Source organism: Ylistrum balloti, unplaced genomic scaffold (genome assembly GCF_031769215.1).
Source record: "Ylistrum balloti isolate Yb309-2 unplaced genomic scaffold, AGI_CSIRO_Ybal_v1 Utg371104, whole genome shotgun sequence".
Classification (NCBI taxonomy): Eukaryota; Metazoa; Mollusca; class Bivalvia; order Pectinida; family Pectinidae; genus Ylistrum; species Ylistrum balloti.
The window spans coordinates 745,768-765,350 of NW_026782608.1; the positions used below are offsets into that span (position 1 = coordinate 745,768).

Genomic DNA, 19,583 nt, shown 5'->3' on the forward strand with positions numbered 1-19,583 from the left:
TATGGATTAATATTCATTCTTACTTTAAAATATTGAACATTATACTCGATGTCTTGCCTAGAATCATCATCATTGTTTACCCTGCGTTTCTTTACCCCTTGAGTATATATAACCCTTGTACATTTTATAATCGTTCTAGCTTCGAGTTCGACAAATAATCACGGATCGTAGTATAAGCAGGACGACGGATCAATCCTCAAAAGTAAAAATATATAAAGTACAGTGATGTTATGGTAAATTTACCAATAAAATCTACGGGTACTTGACGGCAGTTATACAAGTCAAGTTTTTATTGCCTTAATCGGGGCATATCCCCGAGATTTCCTCAGTATTAAGTTATCCTTATGTGGTTTGAAATACCGTATTATACCTCCTCACTGAGTTGAGATGATGGAATTGTAGTTAATTAGCATTTCAAATGATTACCACATGGCAATTTTAGAGAGAGCGCACTCCCCTCTGGGTCCGCCCACGATACGTGTCCGATCCCTTATTTTTAATATAACAGTATATATATATATAACCTTTGACTGAGGTCGGTGCTTGGGTTTATCGTGTTTCTGATAAGATGCTATTCTGAGTAACACTTGATAACTATAGTATTAGTTTTTCTAATCGCAGTACATTTCACCAACAACTGTTTATCACAACACACGATTGTACTGTTCTATTCTGGTCTGTTAATGTGACCCCACAATTCTAAGTGTCAATAATGACTAATAAATTATAACTAAATTTTTCAATACACACGGTAAACAAATTATATGGTTAAGTGCCCAAAGTACTAAATACCAAGACAGCCGAATGATCACCTATTAAATTATAAACTTGACGAGTGATGATATGCCCGTTACAAATAATACACAGGATGATATATCTAGCCGATCGCAATCGTTTACTTGTTGTACAGGCGTCATCTCCATGTTGGGCGGAAGTTACCGTGAATAAGACAACGGTTTTATCTTGACATCGCGAACTTCAAGTAAAACTGGAACCACGGACTTCATGACAATATCTAACTCCGCGAGTGAACGATCTTATTTTGTTGTGTAAGAACTATATAATAAATATTTATCGACGTTTTCAATAGGACCTAGTAGAAAAGGTTTGTGGCACTGTCGCCCTGCGCTCGAAACCGCACCTTGTCTCCAAACGGTCGCTGGAAACCCACAGAGGTGCATACTATCTTTCGCCTTGCCGAAACAGTTGTAACCCTGGCAAAATACTAGCCGCAATATACCACTCGGCTAGTGAGTACTTAGCTCGATTGGTTGAGCGTCAGACTAGTAAGCCAGGGGTCCCGGGTTCGATTCCTAGCAGAGGCTTTGAGATGAAAGATGACCTCTGTGACATCAAAGTATTGCCTGTCCGGCCTTCCTACTTCAACATAAGCAGGTCATTATTGCTGAAAGTTTGAACGGCGAACGTCCAAGGAAATCTTTACTAATACCCTATAAGGAGGCAGAGGAGGGGCTATATGTATGACCTTGATGGGTTTTCCCGTGAAGGTGTGTGAAGGGAAATCCTCACTCACGGCTCATCTATTCCTCACATATGGCATATTGAAAAGATCAGCACTGTACATATTTACCTATTAGTGAAATTATGTTTTTCCTGTATGACTTATAATCGAAGATGCATACATCTTATAATTTAGAGGTCACTTTTTGGCGCAGTGGTATATCCTACAATGTTACATTTTAATTTCTGTAGTATCTGGACCCATGTATGAATATTAGTACACATAACTGTCGCTCTTCTATGGGTAGTACCCAACAAGCAGGTTGTGAACAGTTAAAAACAATACAGTTAAGATTATAAAGATGGATAGGCAACTGTCTAGTATCTTTCCGAGTGTATACACTGCGAAGTCCCGGTGGTTTTATACACATTGCGTTTGAGGAAAATTGAACATGAAAATATTGCCGGAGCGGCTGGAAGCGATATCTGACCTCGTTTTTCCACCATCTCATTCTCAACAACTGATCGGTCGACCTTCACATTCACTGTGACAAACGCTATGCAGGGGTGAGTTATTTTATTAGAACTTAGGAGTGTACATGTGTTTGTACGATGAAGCTCTGATGAGTCATGTGACTAACGAGTCGAATCTTAACATCGAAGTATATACAGTTTAGCATGAGTTTTTTTTCACTTAAAGTGTTTAGGTTGTTAGAGGCTAGTTTGACCTGTAAAACGTTGTTGGACCAGACGTCTAGCGTCTGATTAACAGCCACCAATATACTTGTCTAATGATAATGACAGATGATGTTTTACAGCCGTAAGGAGTTATAATTGATGTAGCTAGACTAAAAGTTCGATTTTTGAACGTCAGTCACCGAGAATTTATAAAATGGAATGTTTCAAATTTATTGAAGAAATATCATGATAAATTACGAGGATCATCGAACGGCTAACCCTTCGGTGATCAGAAGATTGTGCGATGTCTTCATGTTGGGTGGGTGTGTTTGGTCATATGACAGTGGACTTTAACAAAATAATTTCCGTGTCATTACGTATGTTACCTTTCCCATGTGATAGTGACTACAACTTGTATATACAGTACATTAGTACACAAAAGCTACTCTTAACTGCCGAGAATGTCCGAAAATCAACCACTGAGTTCTAGGTAAGCTTTTAGCCTGAAATTCAATGTTCGACATATTAATTATAATAATCTACAATCAAGCCGAACTTTGGAAGACCTACATAAGTAATTCCTACTTTACTGTAGATCAGTATTGTCTGATTGCATAATTTCTTTCTATATTACTCTCTCTCTCTCTCTCTTTAATAGTTAATGGTTACCAATTTGATACAATGGTTACTAAAGGGAAAGTAAAATATTTCCAAGTAACAAATACAGGTGCTTTTTGTTTTTGTATTAGGAGTTTCCGTGAATATGACAATATATTGGTATGTGATAGAAAGTGAATGAGCCCATTAACATTGTGACCTGATTCAAGTGGCTTGATATAATAATAAGAGACAGTGGGTATTTCCTACACTATTAGCTGTGATGGTAAGGTTAATTTCCTGAACTAGGAGGAGCCTGAATGACTGATACCAGTATTTTAGTGTTAATTGTTTTTCAGGGAATCTGAAATTTCTGGGATGGTTGGAATGTAATAACTAGCAGCTTTAATATTCATGTTTATTCAAATTAACTCTTGATTGACGTTTGTTTTTGGCTACAGTTAATATAAGACGGAAAGCACTAGTGGGCTGGTATTGCTATAAATAATTTCAGCTAGCAGTAGAGCGTGGCTGTAAAGGCCACTCTGCCCAGCTATTCTACGTAAACAGATAATCTGTTGTAGATCAGTGTATTGCACAATTCAGGAAGTCAGCTTCTAGTTTCTTGGTGCTTCACAAAAGTTAGGAATATACCGTTGCTTTTTGTCTGCCTGTAAGATGTTCAGCTCAGATAAAACCAAGTTATATTATCCCAAAGAGGAGGAAAGGTTTGTTTTTTACACATGCTAGCTAAGTGTTGTATGTCTGTTTGTATGTATTGTTGTGTATCACTATTGTCATTTAAAGAGGTCACCATAAATCTTTTTAGTGGTATTATTATATACTGTTAACTCTATGTATCATGTAAGTGTTGTAATGCAGTTTGTATAGTTCATGCTTGTGGTGTTGACTTGATTCACTCAAGCTGAATCCTAATTTTAATCATTTAAATATGCCCTCATGCTTGTTCACATGTAAACGTCTCCTAATATTTGGATGTCTTTTGGTCTGATAACCTCTTGCACAATAAGGATTGTATTACAAACCTACAAGATCTAAAGTTTTGTCAGGTGTGGGAGGGAGACAGTTATTACCTGTTGTTACTTGTCTTCACTACCCATCAGGTGTGGGAGGGAGACAGTTATTACCTGTTGTTACCTGTCTTCACTACCCATCAGGTGTGGGAGGGAGACAGTTATTACTTATTGTTACCTGTCTTCACTACCCATCAGGTGTGGGAGGGAGACAGTTATTACTTATTGTTACCTGTCTTCACTACCCATCAGGTGTGGGAGGGAGACAGTTATTACTTATTGTTACCTGTCTTCACTACCCATCAGGTGTGGGAGGGAGACAGTTATTACTTATTGTTACCTGTCTTCACTACCCATCAGGTGTGGGAGGGAGACAGTTATTACTTATTGTTACCTGTCTTCACTACCCATCAGGTGTGGGAGGGAGACAGTTATTACTTATTGTTACCTGTCTTCACTACCCATCAGGTGTGGGAGGGAGACAGTTATTACTTATTGTTACCTGTCTTCACTACCCATCAGGTGTGGGAGGGAGACAGTTATTACTTATTGTTACCTGTCTTCACTACCCATCAGGTGTGGGAGGGAGACAGTTATTACCTGTTGTTACTTGCCTTCACTACCCATCAGGTGTGGGAGGGAGACAGTTATTACTTATTGTTACCTGTCTTCACTACCCATCAGGTGTGGGAGGGAGACAGTTATTACTTATTGTTACTTGTCTTCACTACCCATCAGGTGTGGGAGGGAGACAGTTATTACTTATTGTTACCTGTCTTCACTACCCATCAGGTGTGGGAGGGAGACAGTTATTACTTATTGTTACCTGTCTTCACTACCCATCAGGTGTGGGAGGGAGACAGTTATTACTTATTGTTACCTGTCTTCACTACCCATCAGGTGTGGGAGGGAGACAGTTATTACTTATTGTTACCTGTCTTCACTACCCATCAGGTGTGGGAGGGAGACAGTTATTACCTGTTGTTACTTGTCTTGTCTTCACTTCCCAACAGGTGTGGGACGCAGAAATTTATTACCTGTTGTTACTACCTGTCTTCACTACCCATCAGGTGTGGGAGGGAGACAGTTATTACCTGTTGTTACCTGTCTTCACTACCCATCAGGTGTGGGAGGGAGACAGTTATTACTTATTGTTACCTGTCTTCACTACCCATCAGGTGTGGGAGGGAGACAGTTATTAATTATTGTTACCTGTCTTCACTACCCATCAGGTGTGGGAGGGAGACAGTTATTACTTATATTACCTGTCTTCACTTCCCATCAGGTGTGGGAGGGAGACAGTTATTAATTATTGTTACCTGTCTTCACTTCCCATCAGGTGTGGGAGGGAGACAGTTATTAATTATTGTTACCTGTCTTCACTACCCATCAGGTGTGGGAGGGAGACAGTTATTACCTGTTGTTACCTGTCTTCACTACCCATCAGGTGTGGGAGGGAGACAGTTATTACTTATTGTTACCTGTCTTCACTACCCATCAGGTGTGGGAGGGAGACAGTTATTACTTATTGTTACCTGTCTTCACTACCCATCAGGTGTGGGAGGGAGACAGTTATTACTTATTGTTACCTGTCTTCACTACCCATGTTGTTACCTGTCTTCTACCCATCAGGTGTGGGAGGGAGACAGTTATTACTTATTGTTACCTGTCTTCACTACCCATCAGGTGTGGGAGGGAGACAGTTATTACTTATTGTTACCTGTCTTCACTACCCATCAGGTGTGGGAGGGAGACAGTTATTAATTATTGTTACCTGTCTTCACTTCCCATCAGGTGTGGGAGGGAGACAGTTATTAATTATTGTTACCTGTCTTCACTACCCATCAGGTGTGGGAGGGAGACAGTTATTACTTATTGTTACCTGTCTTCACTTCCCATCAGGTGTGGGAGGGAGACAGTTATTACTTATTGTTACCTGTCTTCACTACCCATCAGTTATTAATTATTGTTACCTGTCTTCACTACCCATCAGGTGTGGGAGGGAGACAGTTATTACTTATTGTTACCTGTCTTCACTACCCATCAGGTGTGGGAGGGAGACAGTTATTACTTATTGTTACCTGTCTTCACTACCCATCAGGTGTGTTACCTTATTGTTACCTGTCTTCACTACCCATCAGGTGTGGGAGGGAGACAGTTATTACTTATTGTTACCTGTCTTCACTACCCATCAGGTGTGGGAGGGAGACAGTTATTACCTGTTGTTACCTGTCTTCACTACCCATCAGGTGTGGGAGGGAGACAGTTATTACTTATTGTTACCTGTCTTCACTACCCATCAGGTGTGGGAGGGAGACAGTTATTACTTATTGTTACCTGTCTTCACTACCCATCAGGTGTGGGAGGGAGACAGTTATTACTTATTGTTACCTGTCTTCACTACCCATCAGGTGTGGGAGGGAGACAGTTATTACTCTTATTGTTACCTGTCTTCACTACCCATCAGGTGTGGGAGGGAGACAGTTATTACTTATTGTTACCTCTCTTCACTACCCATCAGGTGTGGGAGGGAGACAGTTATTAATTATTGTTACCTCTCTTCACTACCCATCAGGTGTGGGAGGTTATTACTTATTGTTACCTGTCTTCACTTCCCATCAGGTGTGGGAGGGAGACAGTTATTACCTGTTGTTACTTGTCTTCACTTCCCATCAGGTGTGGGAGGGAGACAGTTATTACCTGTTGTTACTTGTCTTCACTTCCCATCAGGTGTGGGAGGGAGACAGTTATTACTTATTGTTACCTGTCTTCACTACCCATCAGGTGTGACAGTTATTACCTATTTGTTACCTGTCTTCACTACCCATCAGGTGTGGGAGGGAGACAGTTATTACCTGTTGTTACCTGTCTTCACTACCCATCAGGTGTGGGAGGGAGACAGTTATTAATCATTGTTACCTGTCTTCACTACCCATCAGGTGTGGGAGGGAGACAGTTATTACCTGTTGTTACCTGTCTTCACTACCCATCAGGTGTGGGAGGGAGACAGTTATTACCTGTTGTTACCTGTCTTCACTACCCATCAGGTGTGGGAGGGAGACAGTTATTACCTGTTGTTACCTGTCTTCACTACCCATCAGGTTTGGGAGGTAGACAGTTATTACCTGTTGTTACCTGTCTTCACTACCCATCATTACCTGTTGTTACCTGTCTTCACTACCCATCAGGTGTGGGAGGGAGACAGTTATTAATTATTGTTACCTGTCTTCACTACCCATCAGGTGTGGGAGGGAGACAGTTATTACCTGTTGTTACCTGTCTTCACTACCCATCAGGTGTGGGAGGGAGACAGTTATTACTTATTGTTACCTGTCTTCACTACCCATCAGGTGTGGGAGGGAGACAGTTATTACCTGTTGTTATTGTCTTCACTACCCATCAGGTGTCTTCACCTGTCTTCACTACCCATCAGGTGTGGGAGACAGTTATTACCTATTGTTACCTGTCTTCACTACCCATCAGGTGTGGGAGGGAGACAGTTATTACTTATTGTTACCTGTCTTCACTTCCCATCAGGTGTGGGAGGGAGACAGTTATTACTTATTGTTACCTGTCTTCACTACCCATCAGGTGTGGGAGGGAGACAGTTATTACCTGTTGTTACTTGTCTTCACTACCCATCAGGTGTGGGAGGGAGACAGTTATTACCTGTTGTTACTTGTCTTCACTACCCATCAGGTGTGGGAGGGAGACAGTTATTACTTATTGTTACCTGTCTTCACTTCCCATCAGGTGTGGGAGGTAGACAGTTATTACCTGTTGTTACTTGTCTTCACTACCCATCAGGTGTGGGAGGGAGACAGTTATTACCTGTTGTTACCTGTCTTCACTACCCATCAGGTGTGGGAGACAGTTATTATTATTGTTACCTGTTCCCATCAGGTGGCACTACCCATCAGGTGTGGGAGGGGGCTGTGGATTTAGTGTGGACCTCCAATACCTCATTATGTAAGCATTAATATCACTGTGATCTTTTACTTCCCACCAAACAGTTATTACTCTGGAGGTTACCCTGTCTTTCCAGGAGGAGGCTATCCTGCCCCTCAAGGGGCATATCAAGGAGGGCAACCTCCACCACCTCAGAGTGCTTACCAGGGAGCACCCCCACCACAAGGAGGTTACCCTGCAGGTGCAACACCAGGATATCCAGGAGGACAGCCAACTCAGGGCTACCCCCAGCCTGGTGCACCACAAGGAGGGTACCCAAGTGCCCCTCCAGCAGGGGCATACCAAGGAGCTGGGGCCCCTCCAGCAGGAGCATACCAAGGACCTGGGGCCCCTTCAGCAGGAGGTGAGAATCTTTGAAATTCTTTCTGTAGATGCTATACAAAATTACACCGAACTATGTCCACTGCAGATACTGCTGTTTTTTTAAAGCCAGATTGAAAGATATTCAATGAATATTTTCAGTTCCAGGAGCTCCACCCCAAGGCAATGCACCACCCCAGTACCAGGGTGAAATGCCTGGGGATGATGTAGATGACAACCCTAATGCTGCCCCACAGCAGGCCACAGCCCCGCCCTTAGAAAAAATGGACAACATCGGTGGATATTCTAATATTGGGTTCAGTGCAGGTGAGAATACTTTACTTTATCTTTCTAACCCTCAGTGACAGCTCTAGTTCCTGTAATTTTCAGAAATTGTGTGAAGTAGTTCTTGAATTGAAATAGACCCACTTCACAAATATCTTTCTCTGTCATCTATACATAATATTATACCTAACACCTAGTACAATGAGTCAAACACAAACCAATACCTGTGATATAGATACAACTTGTTTCTTTATCTCTATAATGAGATATAATGGGATACTTTGTTGCCATGTTGCCATACCGATCATGTGATGAAGCTGATATCCTCTCTATGATGTAGGTACTTGTTACTTTTTCTCCCTCGTGAGATATTGAATTTCTTTTGTTTTGCAGCCATGTTGCCACCCCCATCATATGATGAAGCAATGAAAGGGCCGCCTCCAGAACGACAAAATATCTCAAAGTAAGAAAATTGATAAATCTGCTGCAATAGAACAGTGCTCATTGTTATCTTTATGTTGGAATAATTTGTGTAAACAGAACCTTTAAAGTTAAAGGTCATAGAATTTATATACTGGCATTCTAAAAACTGACTAATTCACTGAGTTTTAAACTTGAAACACTTTCCAAAGAACTATATGATCTTGAATATTTATGTTTGTTTTTTAGATTTGCGTGATAATGTTTTTAATTTTCAAAGGCACTGGCTTCACAATCTTTCCTTATATCGCATACCCTCATCAATATGAAACTCCTCTCTGCCATTTTTATACATTGGACATGTACAGCTAAACTGACATTGAAATACACTTATGATGTGTTGTGTTATCTGAATATCAACACTTTCAAGAACTGGTTGGATATAATTCAGAAATATTAAACATCTATAAATGCTATTATGACAGGAAATGAACTACCTGTTATAATCATAAATGACTAATTCATATATATATATAGAAAAAACTTGATTTGACGACATGCGAGTAAATTATAAATAAAAATGATTTTTGACAAAAGAAGAAAGACGTTACATTTTGCACTAGCGCTTTCACTGTATTAGATCTTCAGGTGCATAGTAACTGTACATAATGTATATATATATATATATATACCTTAGAGATTTTTAGAAGGCAACATTCTGTATGTTTGGAATGGAGTTGGAAGACTTTTCTAACTGAAGAATTTAACATATTCAATAACATTGTATATTTTATCCTTGCTGGGAAATGATTAGATGATCTTTGCATTTCATGTTATAGAGTATGTTGAAAGAATAGAGTAATTTTTCAATAAATTTTGTCTGCAGCGTTCCTACTATCACAGAACAGGATGCCAGGGAAGCTCTCCTGAAGCATGTAGCTGAAAACTGTTGCTATGGTAAAGGAGCTGCAGAAGATTTGAACTTTTTGGATCTAAAATCGACAAGTGCATTTCATGTAAGTCAGTAACAGTTAACCCACAGCCATTTTATAGGGGCATTTAGTGATACCATGTCCATCTCATCCAACTCTTAATCAAGGTCATATCCTGAGAACATCTCAATAGATTTGGTTCATACTTCCCCCATAGTATAACATCAAGTTTTACACCTGATCAGATTTTGGTTTGCCGAGGAGTTTCAACGTTGGACATTTATGAGTTTATTAGTACTAACAGTAACAATTAGATAATTGTTAAACAGAGAATTTATATTAAGAAATGATTTTTTCTACAGGTGACATTTATTTGATTTACCAAATATGAATTGTATTTTGCTATTTTATTGATATTTAAATCCTCCTTTTGATCTACTGAGTTATCTTCAGATAATGATGGAATCCTTCACAATGTCGTTCGTTTTATTTGACAGTATACATTGGAAACTTTTGCTGAAGGTAGACAGACAGCTTGGGCGTATGAACCTTATACAGGTGAGTTCTTTTGATGTCTTACTTTGTACCTGTGCAGGTATATATTGTAGGGAAAACAGTGAGAGCAGAGAGCAATGAGCCATCTATAGCAATTTTACATGCCATCGTAACATTAAAAGCTAAATGAAAAAATACATTGAGGGTGACGAGGATTGAGGATGTGGATTGATTTCAGTTTTGAAATCCCTGTACAGCTGTACTGACGTCTGTTCTCTGCACAGCTATATTGTAAATCATCTTTCTTGCCTTTGAGATAACAATAGGTTCTAAGCATTTAACTTTGTGAAACAGACTATACTATATTATGCACTTCTGTAACCATTGTTAATTATCCATGTGAAACCGACTATACTATATTATGGTCTTCTGTAACCATTGTTAATTATCCATGTGAAACCGACTATACTATATTATGGTCTTCTGTAACCATTGTTAATTATCCATGTGAAACAGACTATACTATATTATGGTCTTCAGTAACCATTGTTAATTATCCATGTGAAACAGACTATACTATATTATGCTCTTCTGTAACCATTGTTAATTATCCATGTGAAACAGACTATACTATATTATGCTCTTCTGTAACCATTGTTAATTATCCATGTGAAACAGACTATACTATATTATGGTCTTCTGTAACCATTGTTAATTATCCATGTGAAACAGACTATACTATATTATGCTCTTCTGTAACCATTGTTAATTATCCATGTGAAACAGACTATACTATATTATGCTCTTCTGTAACCATTGTTAATTATCCATGTGAAACAGACTATACTATATTATGCACTTCTGTAACCATTGTTAATTATCCATGTGAAACAGACTATATTATATTATGGTCTTCAGTAACCATTGTTAATTATCCAATTATCAATTTGTTGTGATTTATTTAAGAACTTTCCCAAAATATGATACTGTTGAGAAATCCTCAAAGGTAAACTACATGTTAAAGAAAGTTGCAGAATATTGACAGTCCTTCAGATGAAGAAATACATTCCTTCATCACATCGGTTTTTGAAATGGCTAAGCATCTCTTTTAGTTGGAACACTGAAAGTGCCAATGGTAATGCTGAAAAAAAATCAATTTAATGATGTACAGCAATCACACATACAACAATATCACAGTTGTTATCAAATGTCAATGAAATGTAATGTTTTAGCTCTCTTTCTTCGTGTGTCGGTTCTAAATATGACTGAGCCCAGGACTGTCTGTTTAAGAAGTTTATTGGTGTGTGGACGTAGGGATGTACGTCCTAGAGATCGACTGTTTAATGCAATTTCTTACCAACTTTTATAGAGATGGACAAGGAAAATAAATGTTACATTATATAAGAACTTACCTGCACCACGTCAACATGTTAGATATACTGATATAAGATTGGAGTACTTAATAAGGATTACATATTTAGGATCCAGGTAACCAGGTAAATTTGACATATAATGACCAAAGGCTAAATAGGTAATGACCTTATGATCGTCAACTAGGCACGAACCTACGTGTGTGAATAAAGAATTTATCACATTTCCAAAATATTTAATGATAAAATACCAAATTATGCTTCAGAAAGACATCATTAAATCAAATTTTTGCAAAAAATATCAGTGAAAATTTACCAAAAAGGAATATTTTGAAGACATTGTGTTTGATTGACTATATAATGCTGGTGTATATAGGTCAGACGATTGATGGTCCTATGAATGGTACAGCTCCAGGACCCTGGGACATTCCTGCACAGGCAAGTGCTCTGTTCCAGAACCAAAAGATTGATGTTGAAGTTCCTCACACAGCATCTGTCAAGGTATGTATCGGATCAGAAATTACTGCTGAAAAGAACAACTTCCGTCAAAGAAGTCAGATAATTTCAAAATTATTAGTTTTATGGTAGAACTGATGAATCATATTAAAAATATGCCTGATTAGTTTTGTCCTGTTGAAGTATGGACTGATATGTATGAATCTTAAAAATGGTGTTTTCTCAAGACACTTGATTGTATGATCCGGGGTGTTCACCAGGAGATAAACTCAGCAAATTGAAATGAATTTTTAATTTTCTTATTACAGCCCTGTCACACCTGCTTTTCTACTGGATATATTCGATGTCACCGGTGTCTTGGAAGGGGTAGAGTATGTATCTGATTTTCTGGAAATGAATTTGGATTTCATTTATTAAGTGACTTAACATGTTCTTTGACTATGGAAACAGCTGATACACAAGTTTAGAAACACTTTCATGTGAATGTTAATGTTGTATAGATTCGTAACATTCTTAGGTCAGTTGGTTAAAGATGATGTTTACCTATTCAGGTCAGATGTAACTGGTGTCATGGAAGTGGACATAGGACAGTGCACAGAGGCGGAGATCACCATAGGGAGAGATGTACTTGGTGTCATGGCAACGGCAGACGCAGGTGAGAAAAACTTTTGTCTTCTATGTATAGCAGCAACGTGGGAATAATAAATATATTGAATATGATTTAATGATAAATAAATAAGAGGAGTAAAGATCATTATATATATTACAGATGTGATACCTGTTATGTCTGTGGCTCAGTGACTTGTATATTAAATATTACAGATGTGATACCTGTTATGTCTGTGGCTCAGTGACTTGTATATTAGATATTACAGATGTGATACCTGTTATGTCTGTGGCTCAGTGACTTGTATATTAGATATTACAGATGTGATACCTGTTATGGCTGTGGCTCAGTGACTTGTATATTAGATATTACAGATGTGATACCTGTTATGTCTGTGGCTCAGTGACTTGTATATTAGATATTACAGATGTGATACCTGTTATGTCTGTGGCTCAGTGACTTGTATATTAAATATTACAGATGTGATACCTGTTATGGCTGTGGCTCAGTGACTTGTATATTAAATATTACAGATGTGATACCTGTTATGTCTGTGGCTCAGTGACTTGTATATTAGATATTACAGATGTGATACCTGTTATGTCTGTGGCTCAGTGACTTGTATATTAAATATTACAGATGTGATACCTGTTATGTCTGTGGCTCAGTGACTTGTATATTAAATATTACAGATGTGATACCTGTTATGTCTGTGGCTCAGTGACTTGTATATTAAATATTACAGATGTGATACCTGTTATGTCTGTGGTTCAGTGACTTGTATATTAAATATTACAGATGTGATACCTGTTATGTCTGTGGCTCAGTGACTTGTATATTAGATATAACAGATGTGCTAACTGTTTTCATTGTGCTTTAGTAAATTTTGTATTAAATATTACAGATGTGATACCTGTCATGGCTGTGGTTCAGTGACTTGTACTTCTTGTATGGGTTACAGACAACTAAAGTGCTATATCAAACTCAGCATCTTATGGTAAGATTCAGTCTATGACAACAGTCAGTGTATACTTTACTACAAGTCAGTGTATACTATACTACCAGTCTGTGTATACTATACTACCAGTCTGTGTATACTATACTACCAGTCAGTGTATACTACCAGTCTGTGTATACTATACTACCAGTCTGTGTATACTATACTACCAGTCTGTGTATACTATACTACCAGTCTGTGTATACTATACTACCAGTCAGTGTATACTACCAGTCTGTGTATACTATACTACCAGTCAGTGTATACTATACTACCAGTCTGTGTATACTATACTACCAGTCTGTGTATACTATACTACCAGTCTGTGTATACTATACTACCAGTCAGTGTATACTATACTACCAGTCTGTGTATACTATACTACCAGTCTGTGTATACTATACTACCAGTCTGTGTATACTATACTACCAGTCAGTGTATACTACCAGTCAGTGTATACTATACTACCAGTCTGTGTATACTACCAGTCTGTGTATACTATACTACCAGTCTGTGTATACTATACTACCAGTCAGTGTATACTGTACTACCAGTCTGTGTATACTATACTACCAGTCAGTGTATACTGTACAAGTCAGTGTATACTATACTACCAGTCAGTGTATACTATGCTACCAGTAAGTGTATACCACCAGTCTGTAAATACTATCAGCTGTTTGTGTATACATGAAAAGGTATGGGGTCACCTAGCTGCACAAAGATGTAGGTTTTCCTTGTGTTCTCCAGTTTCCTTCAGTAAAGCCCCTTGCATGCTTCCATCTGAGCCAACAAGAGTGATTGGGAAAACTACGAAATTGTTGTGAAATGAACATTAATTATCAAATCTATACAACCTGGTAATGTCAAAATTTTAATGATTGTTGTATATATTTGATATCTTATATTAATTATTTAATTGCTAGGACCAACCATGTTGTTGATCACATTGTTGAGAGAACTCCGCTGCCAGATCATCTGATTCGAGGGGTGTCAGGACAAACAGCCTTTGAGGAAACGTATCAACGGGTATGTCACAATGGAGACATCTCCAAAATCTGAATAAAAAACAATGAATTTCTCAGAACAATGTGAAACATTTGTAAAGATTTAGCTCTTCAATCTTGACCTGCAGGGAGGTCAATTTTCATAGATCATTTGTTAGATATTACTTGTCAACAATGGAGCAGGGGATGTAACTCTATACTTTACTAAAGGCAAAGCATTCAACAAAGCATTGTGGAAGACCATGACAGCACATGATACATGAACTTATAAACCATCACATTAAAACTTGCCTTTTTGAAAAAAGGGGAGGGGCAAATACTGTGGCAATTTTCACATTTTCAAGCAGTACTGGGTCACAACCATCAGAGGTTTGTTAAAAAGTAGACATGTTCTATTAACATTTCATTTTTCTTTTAAACAAGTTATTGGATGGAAGTAAAGTATTCTTTATTAAGGTGAATCCATTGTATCCATAGGTCTGGCCAATCCAACATTTTCCTGATGCTGAGGTTAACGATGCATCTAGAAACCTGATCCAAACACAGCAATATCCAAGTGAAAGGATCCTCCAACAGGTACACACTGTGTTGTTTTATAATGCATTATAAAGCTGTTCACACAGGAATTATATGTATGTATTGTGTACCTTATACACGTGTAGGTAGTTATCATTGTAGTCTAATTTGCCTTTGCTTATCTTATAGAATCACTAGGTGTACTGCTTGACAAGATGTTTCACCAAGTCTAGGCTTTCGTCTAATTTTCCTCTTTTGATACACCCAAAAAATCATTTGAGGATATGTTTATTAGTGGAAAGTATTAGTTAAGATATGACACCTTGTAAAGTAGGGTAACTGACTTTATTGATCAAGAGAATAGTGAAGTGTACATACTACTTTGCTATGCTTTTCTCTTAAAGAAAAATAAGAGCACAAACAAATTGACCATCTATAACAAAAGAATGTTGATATCAAGGAATGCTTTGTTTCATACATTTCTGGATTTTCTAGAGTGGTGTGTTTCTCATAACCTGGTTCATAATTGTTTTTTTTTTCACTTCCACAGAGACACCGAGTTAGAATTGTGCCTGTGACCCAATGTATGTATAAATGGAAGAGCAAGGAGTCGGATTACTTTGTGTATGGGTTTGAACACAAGGTGTATGCTCCAAACTACCCACAACAATGCTGCTGTGGCTGTTCCATCCTCTAAACACACCTGTGCCAAGTAATGCTGCTGTGGCTGTTCCATCCTCTAAACACACCTGTACCAAGTAATGCTGCTGTAGCTGTTCCATCCTCTAAACGCACCTGTGCCAAGTAATGCTGCTGTGGCTGTTCCATCCTCTAAACATGCCTGTACTAAGTAGTGCTGCTGCATCTGTTCCATCCTCTTTGATTTTGGGTTCTAGATAATGCTGCTGTGGCTCTTCCATCCTCTTAACACTTCTATACATTTTAGAATATTGCAATGGCTGTTTTTAGGCAGTTCTTTTACATGACCATGACACAATCACTGGATGCCTTGGAGGATTGAACAAAGAAACTTGCTGGATAGCTCCAGGGCTAAAACTAAGCACTCAGTACTTAGAACAAAGATACCTGAAGTCAAGAATTTAGGTTTCATCTACATACAAACTACAATATCCTATTATCTATGCCATAAAGCTACAACAACATACATTCTGTATAATGTTGAAAGTTAACTCAATGCAATGTTTGGTTTTTAGCTTGCAACATCTGTCGTCCGTTAACTTTTTCCTAAAAATCAGATTTTGGTCAAATTTGCAGAAAGATGGGGCCCAATGTGGGAAATCAAGTCCTCCTTCTGTTAGTATGAAGGTATTTTGCCCAAATTAGGTCAGAAATATCTTTGGGGGAGGAGGGAAACAGTTATGTATAACTGATGTGGTGTAGGGCCCAGTATGAAAAATTCTTCAAAATGCTTCTTCTTCCATAGAAATTGCAGGATTTTGTCCAAATTTCCTGGAAGCAATTTAATTTTGTATGAAAGATGGTTCTAGTTTCTAAGTGGATAGGGATGTAAGTCTTTAAAATCCCTTTCCTTTATTTTGGATAACGCACAAATTTCAGTCCAGCCAATCATAGTGAGCAATACAGGCCCTATTGACATCTTGTACATATTTTTTACTTGAATCAATAATTGTAACATGTCTTCTATTACTTTTCTGTAAAGCATTGTTTACTTAAATGGAAAAAAGAATTTTTTTATGATTTTATGAGAATTTTTTGTTTTGTTTTGTTAAATTCTTATTTGTGATATTTGGAAAATGTTAGTGTTGCTAAAACTGTTATTATATACATGTTGATATGTATGTTTTCATGTTATCAGATTACAATGTCAACAAGTGATTCCAAGGTATTGATGTTGTTTTATCACTTACAGAATATATAATTAACTGTGTAATTATGAATACATGTACAACTTAAACAGGATTTTTTTGGTGATGGTGAAAGTTTGGAAAACCTCAGCAAATTGAATAAAGATAAATACTTTTCAAGAGCAATTTATGACACCAGCAAATAATACAAAACAGGTAGATAATGATTTGAACTAATTTTGATTTTACATCCATCTAACAGAGTAAAATGTATTTTTTGTTAAATATTTTGATCATGTATAGACATTTGATCATGTAGAAAGTCCGGAGGAATTGAATTCGTACTCTGCCATCTTTGATTCTATTCCAGAAGCCGCAGGTACAATTGGATCACGATCAGCATGTGTTTTAATGTAAATCAATTTTGCAGGGCTTGAAATCAGCCTCACCTGATATCACTTTTTTCAATGCTGTTTAGTGCAATAATTCCATCATCAAAATGCCAACAAATTGTATTCTGTATCAGTTAGTTAATATATGTGGCAAGATAAACATAATTACATACATACGTCCTACCTTTATTGTTGAATTTTTTATCACAGTTTATGTAATGTGTCATTATGTTCTCTGTAGTGTATTAAAAGGGTAAACGTCTTCAAAGTAAGATACAACTAGTTTTTGGTGCCTTCATTTTTGCTTCGCTTTGCCTTGGATCAAATATTTAGATAATTTTAAGCTGATTATATAGTCATAATACATGTATATATATTGTTTAATATAAAACTTTACCAAAAACGTGTTATATATCTGCATTTCAACATTTACATGAAATGATCATATTGACAGTGTATTTTTATGGTGTGACTGATGTAACCTCTGTTTCTGTGCATGTTCTATCTGTAGCAGCAGTGTTGTGGTTCAAAATTCAATGCAAATGCCAGCTGCGAAGGAAAGCACAAGTGATGTAGTAGATGTTAGTGTTGGATAAGGGCCTGGTCATGTAAATTGCTTCAAATGAAAATTTATCAGCAGAAACCATTTTTGTGTGAATTTTCAGGAGTACACCAATTTTTTTCAGAAATTGCTCAGTTGACTTGTCATGCAGATAAGGCTGTCATTTTACCTTTTTTTTCTTTCTTTTTTTTTAAATACAAAATAGTCTTTAAAACAATCAAGTTCAAATTAAAAGATGTATGGTCACTTATGTTTATAGATGTGCAAGTATATATGTATTTTTAACATATGACAGGTTTGCAATAAAACCTGTGTGTGATACTGTAAAAAACATAATACATTGTATACAAAACAGCTATCTTCCACTGTAGTGACAGTGTTTCACATATTTACCAGAGCAGTAGAAGTATTAACCACCAAACATTTGACAATTTTTGATAAGGGACCACATTGTCCACATTGATGTTTGATTTGTATTTGTATTTCCAAAGAAGGGAAGGATATTTTTCAAGTGTACACTTTTATGGATCGTCACAAAGTTTTATTTTCAAGTTCAAATTAAGCTCTTGATCGGCCACACTGTTTGCTATAAGTATCATTAACTGACAGTAACAGGAGGAATCAAATTCAAAGGTATTGTTTTACTCATTAATCATCCCTGTGTCTATTTTTGAATTTATACGTAAGATGCTATCTACCTGTATATTTTGTAGTGTCTATTATACATCTGTAGGGACCAACGCTAGCAATGGTAATTCTCTGTTGAAAAAGGTCTTCATTTTAAGAGGCAATATTTCCCAGCAATGGATTCTAACCAATAAGAACAATGTTCTTTGGTCCCCATCTCTTACCTCATTTGTGTTTTCTATAGGTGTGCAGCATTTTGTTAAACATGTTAATGTTAAAAGATGTAAAATTAGTGATTTGCATTATTTTGAAATTATGAACGTTGTCTTTTTAATACTATATAAAATAAATGTCCCGACCGCGTCTAATCTACATCAGTACAACTATTTTGTTTAAGGATGATATTTATTATTTTGTAGCCAAGAGGTTCTTGCATAGAGTACTGAAAAATACTACCTGGTTCATTCTGTGTCTGAAATATAGAATTACATCTATGTAATGGAGACTTGCATAGGACAAAGTGATAAATGAATAAATATAATCAAATTACAAAGGTATGATTTGTTTGTGTTTTCTTTTTGTGATGCGACATTTACGTTCTCCAATCAACAATATTTCAACAGAAACAGGCATGTCACCTGCATGGCTATAGAAGTAAGTTCCATAACCTTTGACCTTCACACCCAATAAAATCAATATTTAAAGCAATTTACTTAAGTACAGACCAATTAAGTTTAATTGGGTGGTCGGGTAGCACAGAGCCAGAGGTACCGCACTTGCCTTTCACCAGGGTTTGATTCCCGAAACAGACCTGAAAGGTAAGGGGTTGCCTGCCCGACCACATGGGTTTTCCCTGGATACTCCAGATTCCTTTCACAGGAAGACCTGTGTGCGTGTACATCCAAGCCAACAATAGTGAAAAATGCAAGTTGAAATAACTTGTTTCACAACTGTTGTAAATAGTGTTTATATAAATTTGAAGAGCTGAAAGTAATTCATGTGCAGAAACCAAATTTCTATTTATAGTCGTAGTGATGTACACATTCAGATCTGAA

The 19,583-nt window shown here is 37.3% G+C and overlaps 1 protein-coding gene across 1 annotated transcript; it reads left to right on the top strand.

The window, feature by feature from the left end:
* Positions 1 to 3,414: 3,414 nt before the first annotated feature.
* LOC132560730 (protein SSUH2 homolog) lies at positions 3,415 to 19,085 on the top strand. The gene is made up of 13 exons (XM_060225407.1): positions 3,415 to 3,464; positions 7,784 to 8,082; positions 8,202 to 8,366; positions 8,718 to 8,787; positions 9,631 to 9,760; positions 10,174 to 10,234; positions 11,918 to 12,042; positions 12,306 to 12,368; positions 12,549 to 12,652; positions 13,509 to 13,601; positions 14,525 to 14,627; positions 15,083 to 15,181; positions 15,672 to 19,085. The coding sequence occupies exons 1-13, from the start codon at positions 3,415 to 3,417 to the stop codon at positions 15,816 to 15,818; spliced, it is 1,509 nt and encodes a 502-aa protein (XP_060081390.1). The 3' UTR covers positions 15,819 to 19,085.
* The last annotated feature ends 498 nt before the right edge of the window (positions 19,086 to 19,583 follow it).

What these genes read in the sequence shown, in the direction of transcription:
- LOC132560730 (XM_060225407.1), top strand. Translation starts at nt 3,415, where the DNA reads ATGTTCAGCTCAGATAAAACCAAGTTATATTATCCCAAAGAGGAGGAA. An exon ending in TAATATTGGGTTCAGTGCAG is followed by an intron (nt 8,367 to 8,717) that starts GTGAGAATACTT and finishes TTTGTTTTGCAG; the next exon opens with CCATGTTGCCACCCCCATCA. An exon ending in GGTGTCTTGGAAGGGGTAGA is followed by an intron (nt 12,369 to 12,548) that starts GTATGTATCTGA and finishes TTACCTATTCAG; the next exon opens with GTCAGATGTAACTGGTGTCA.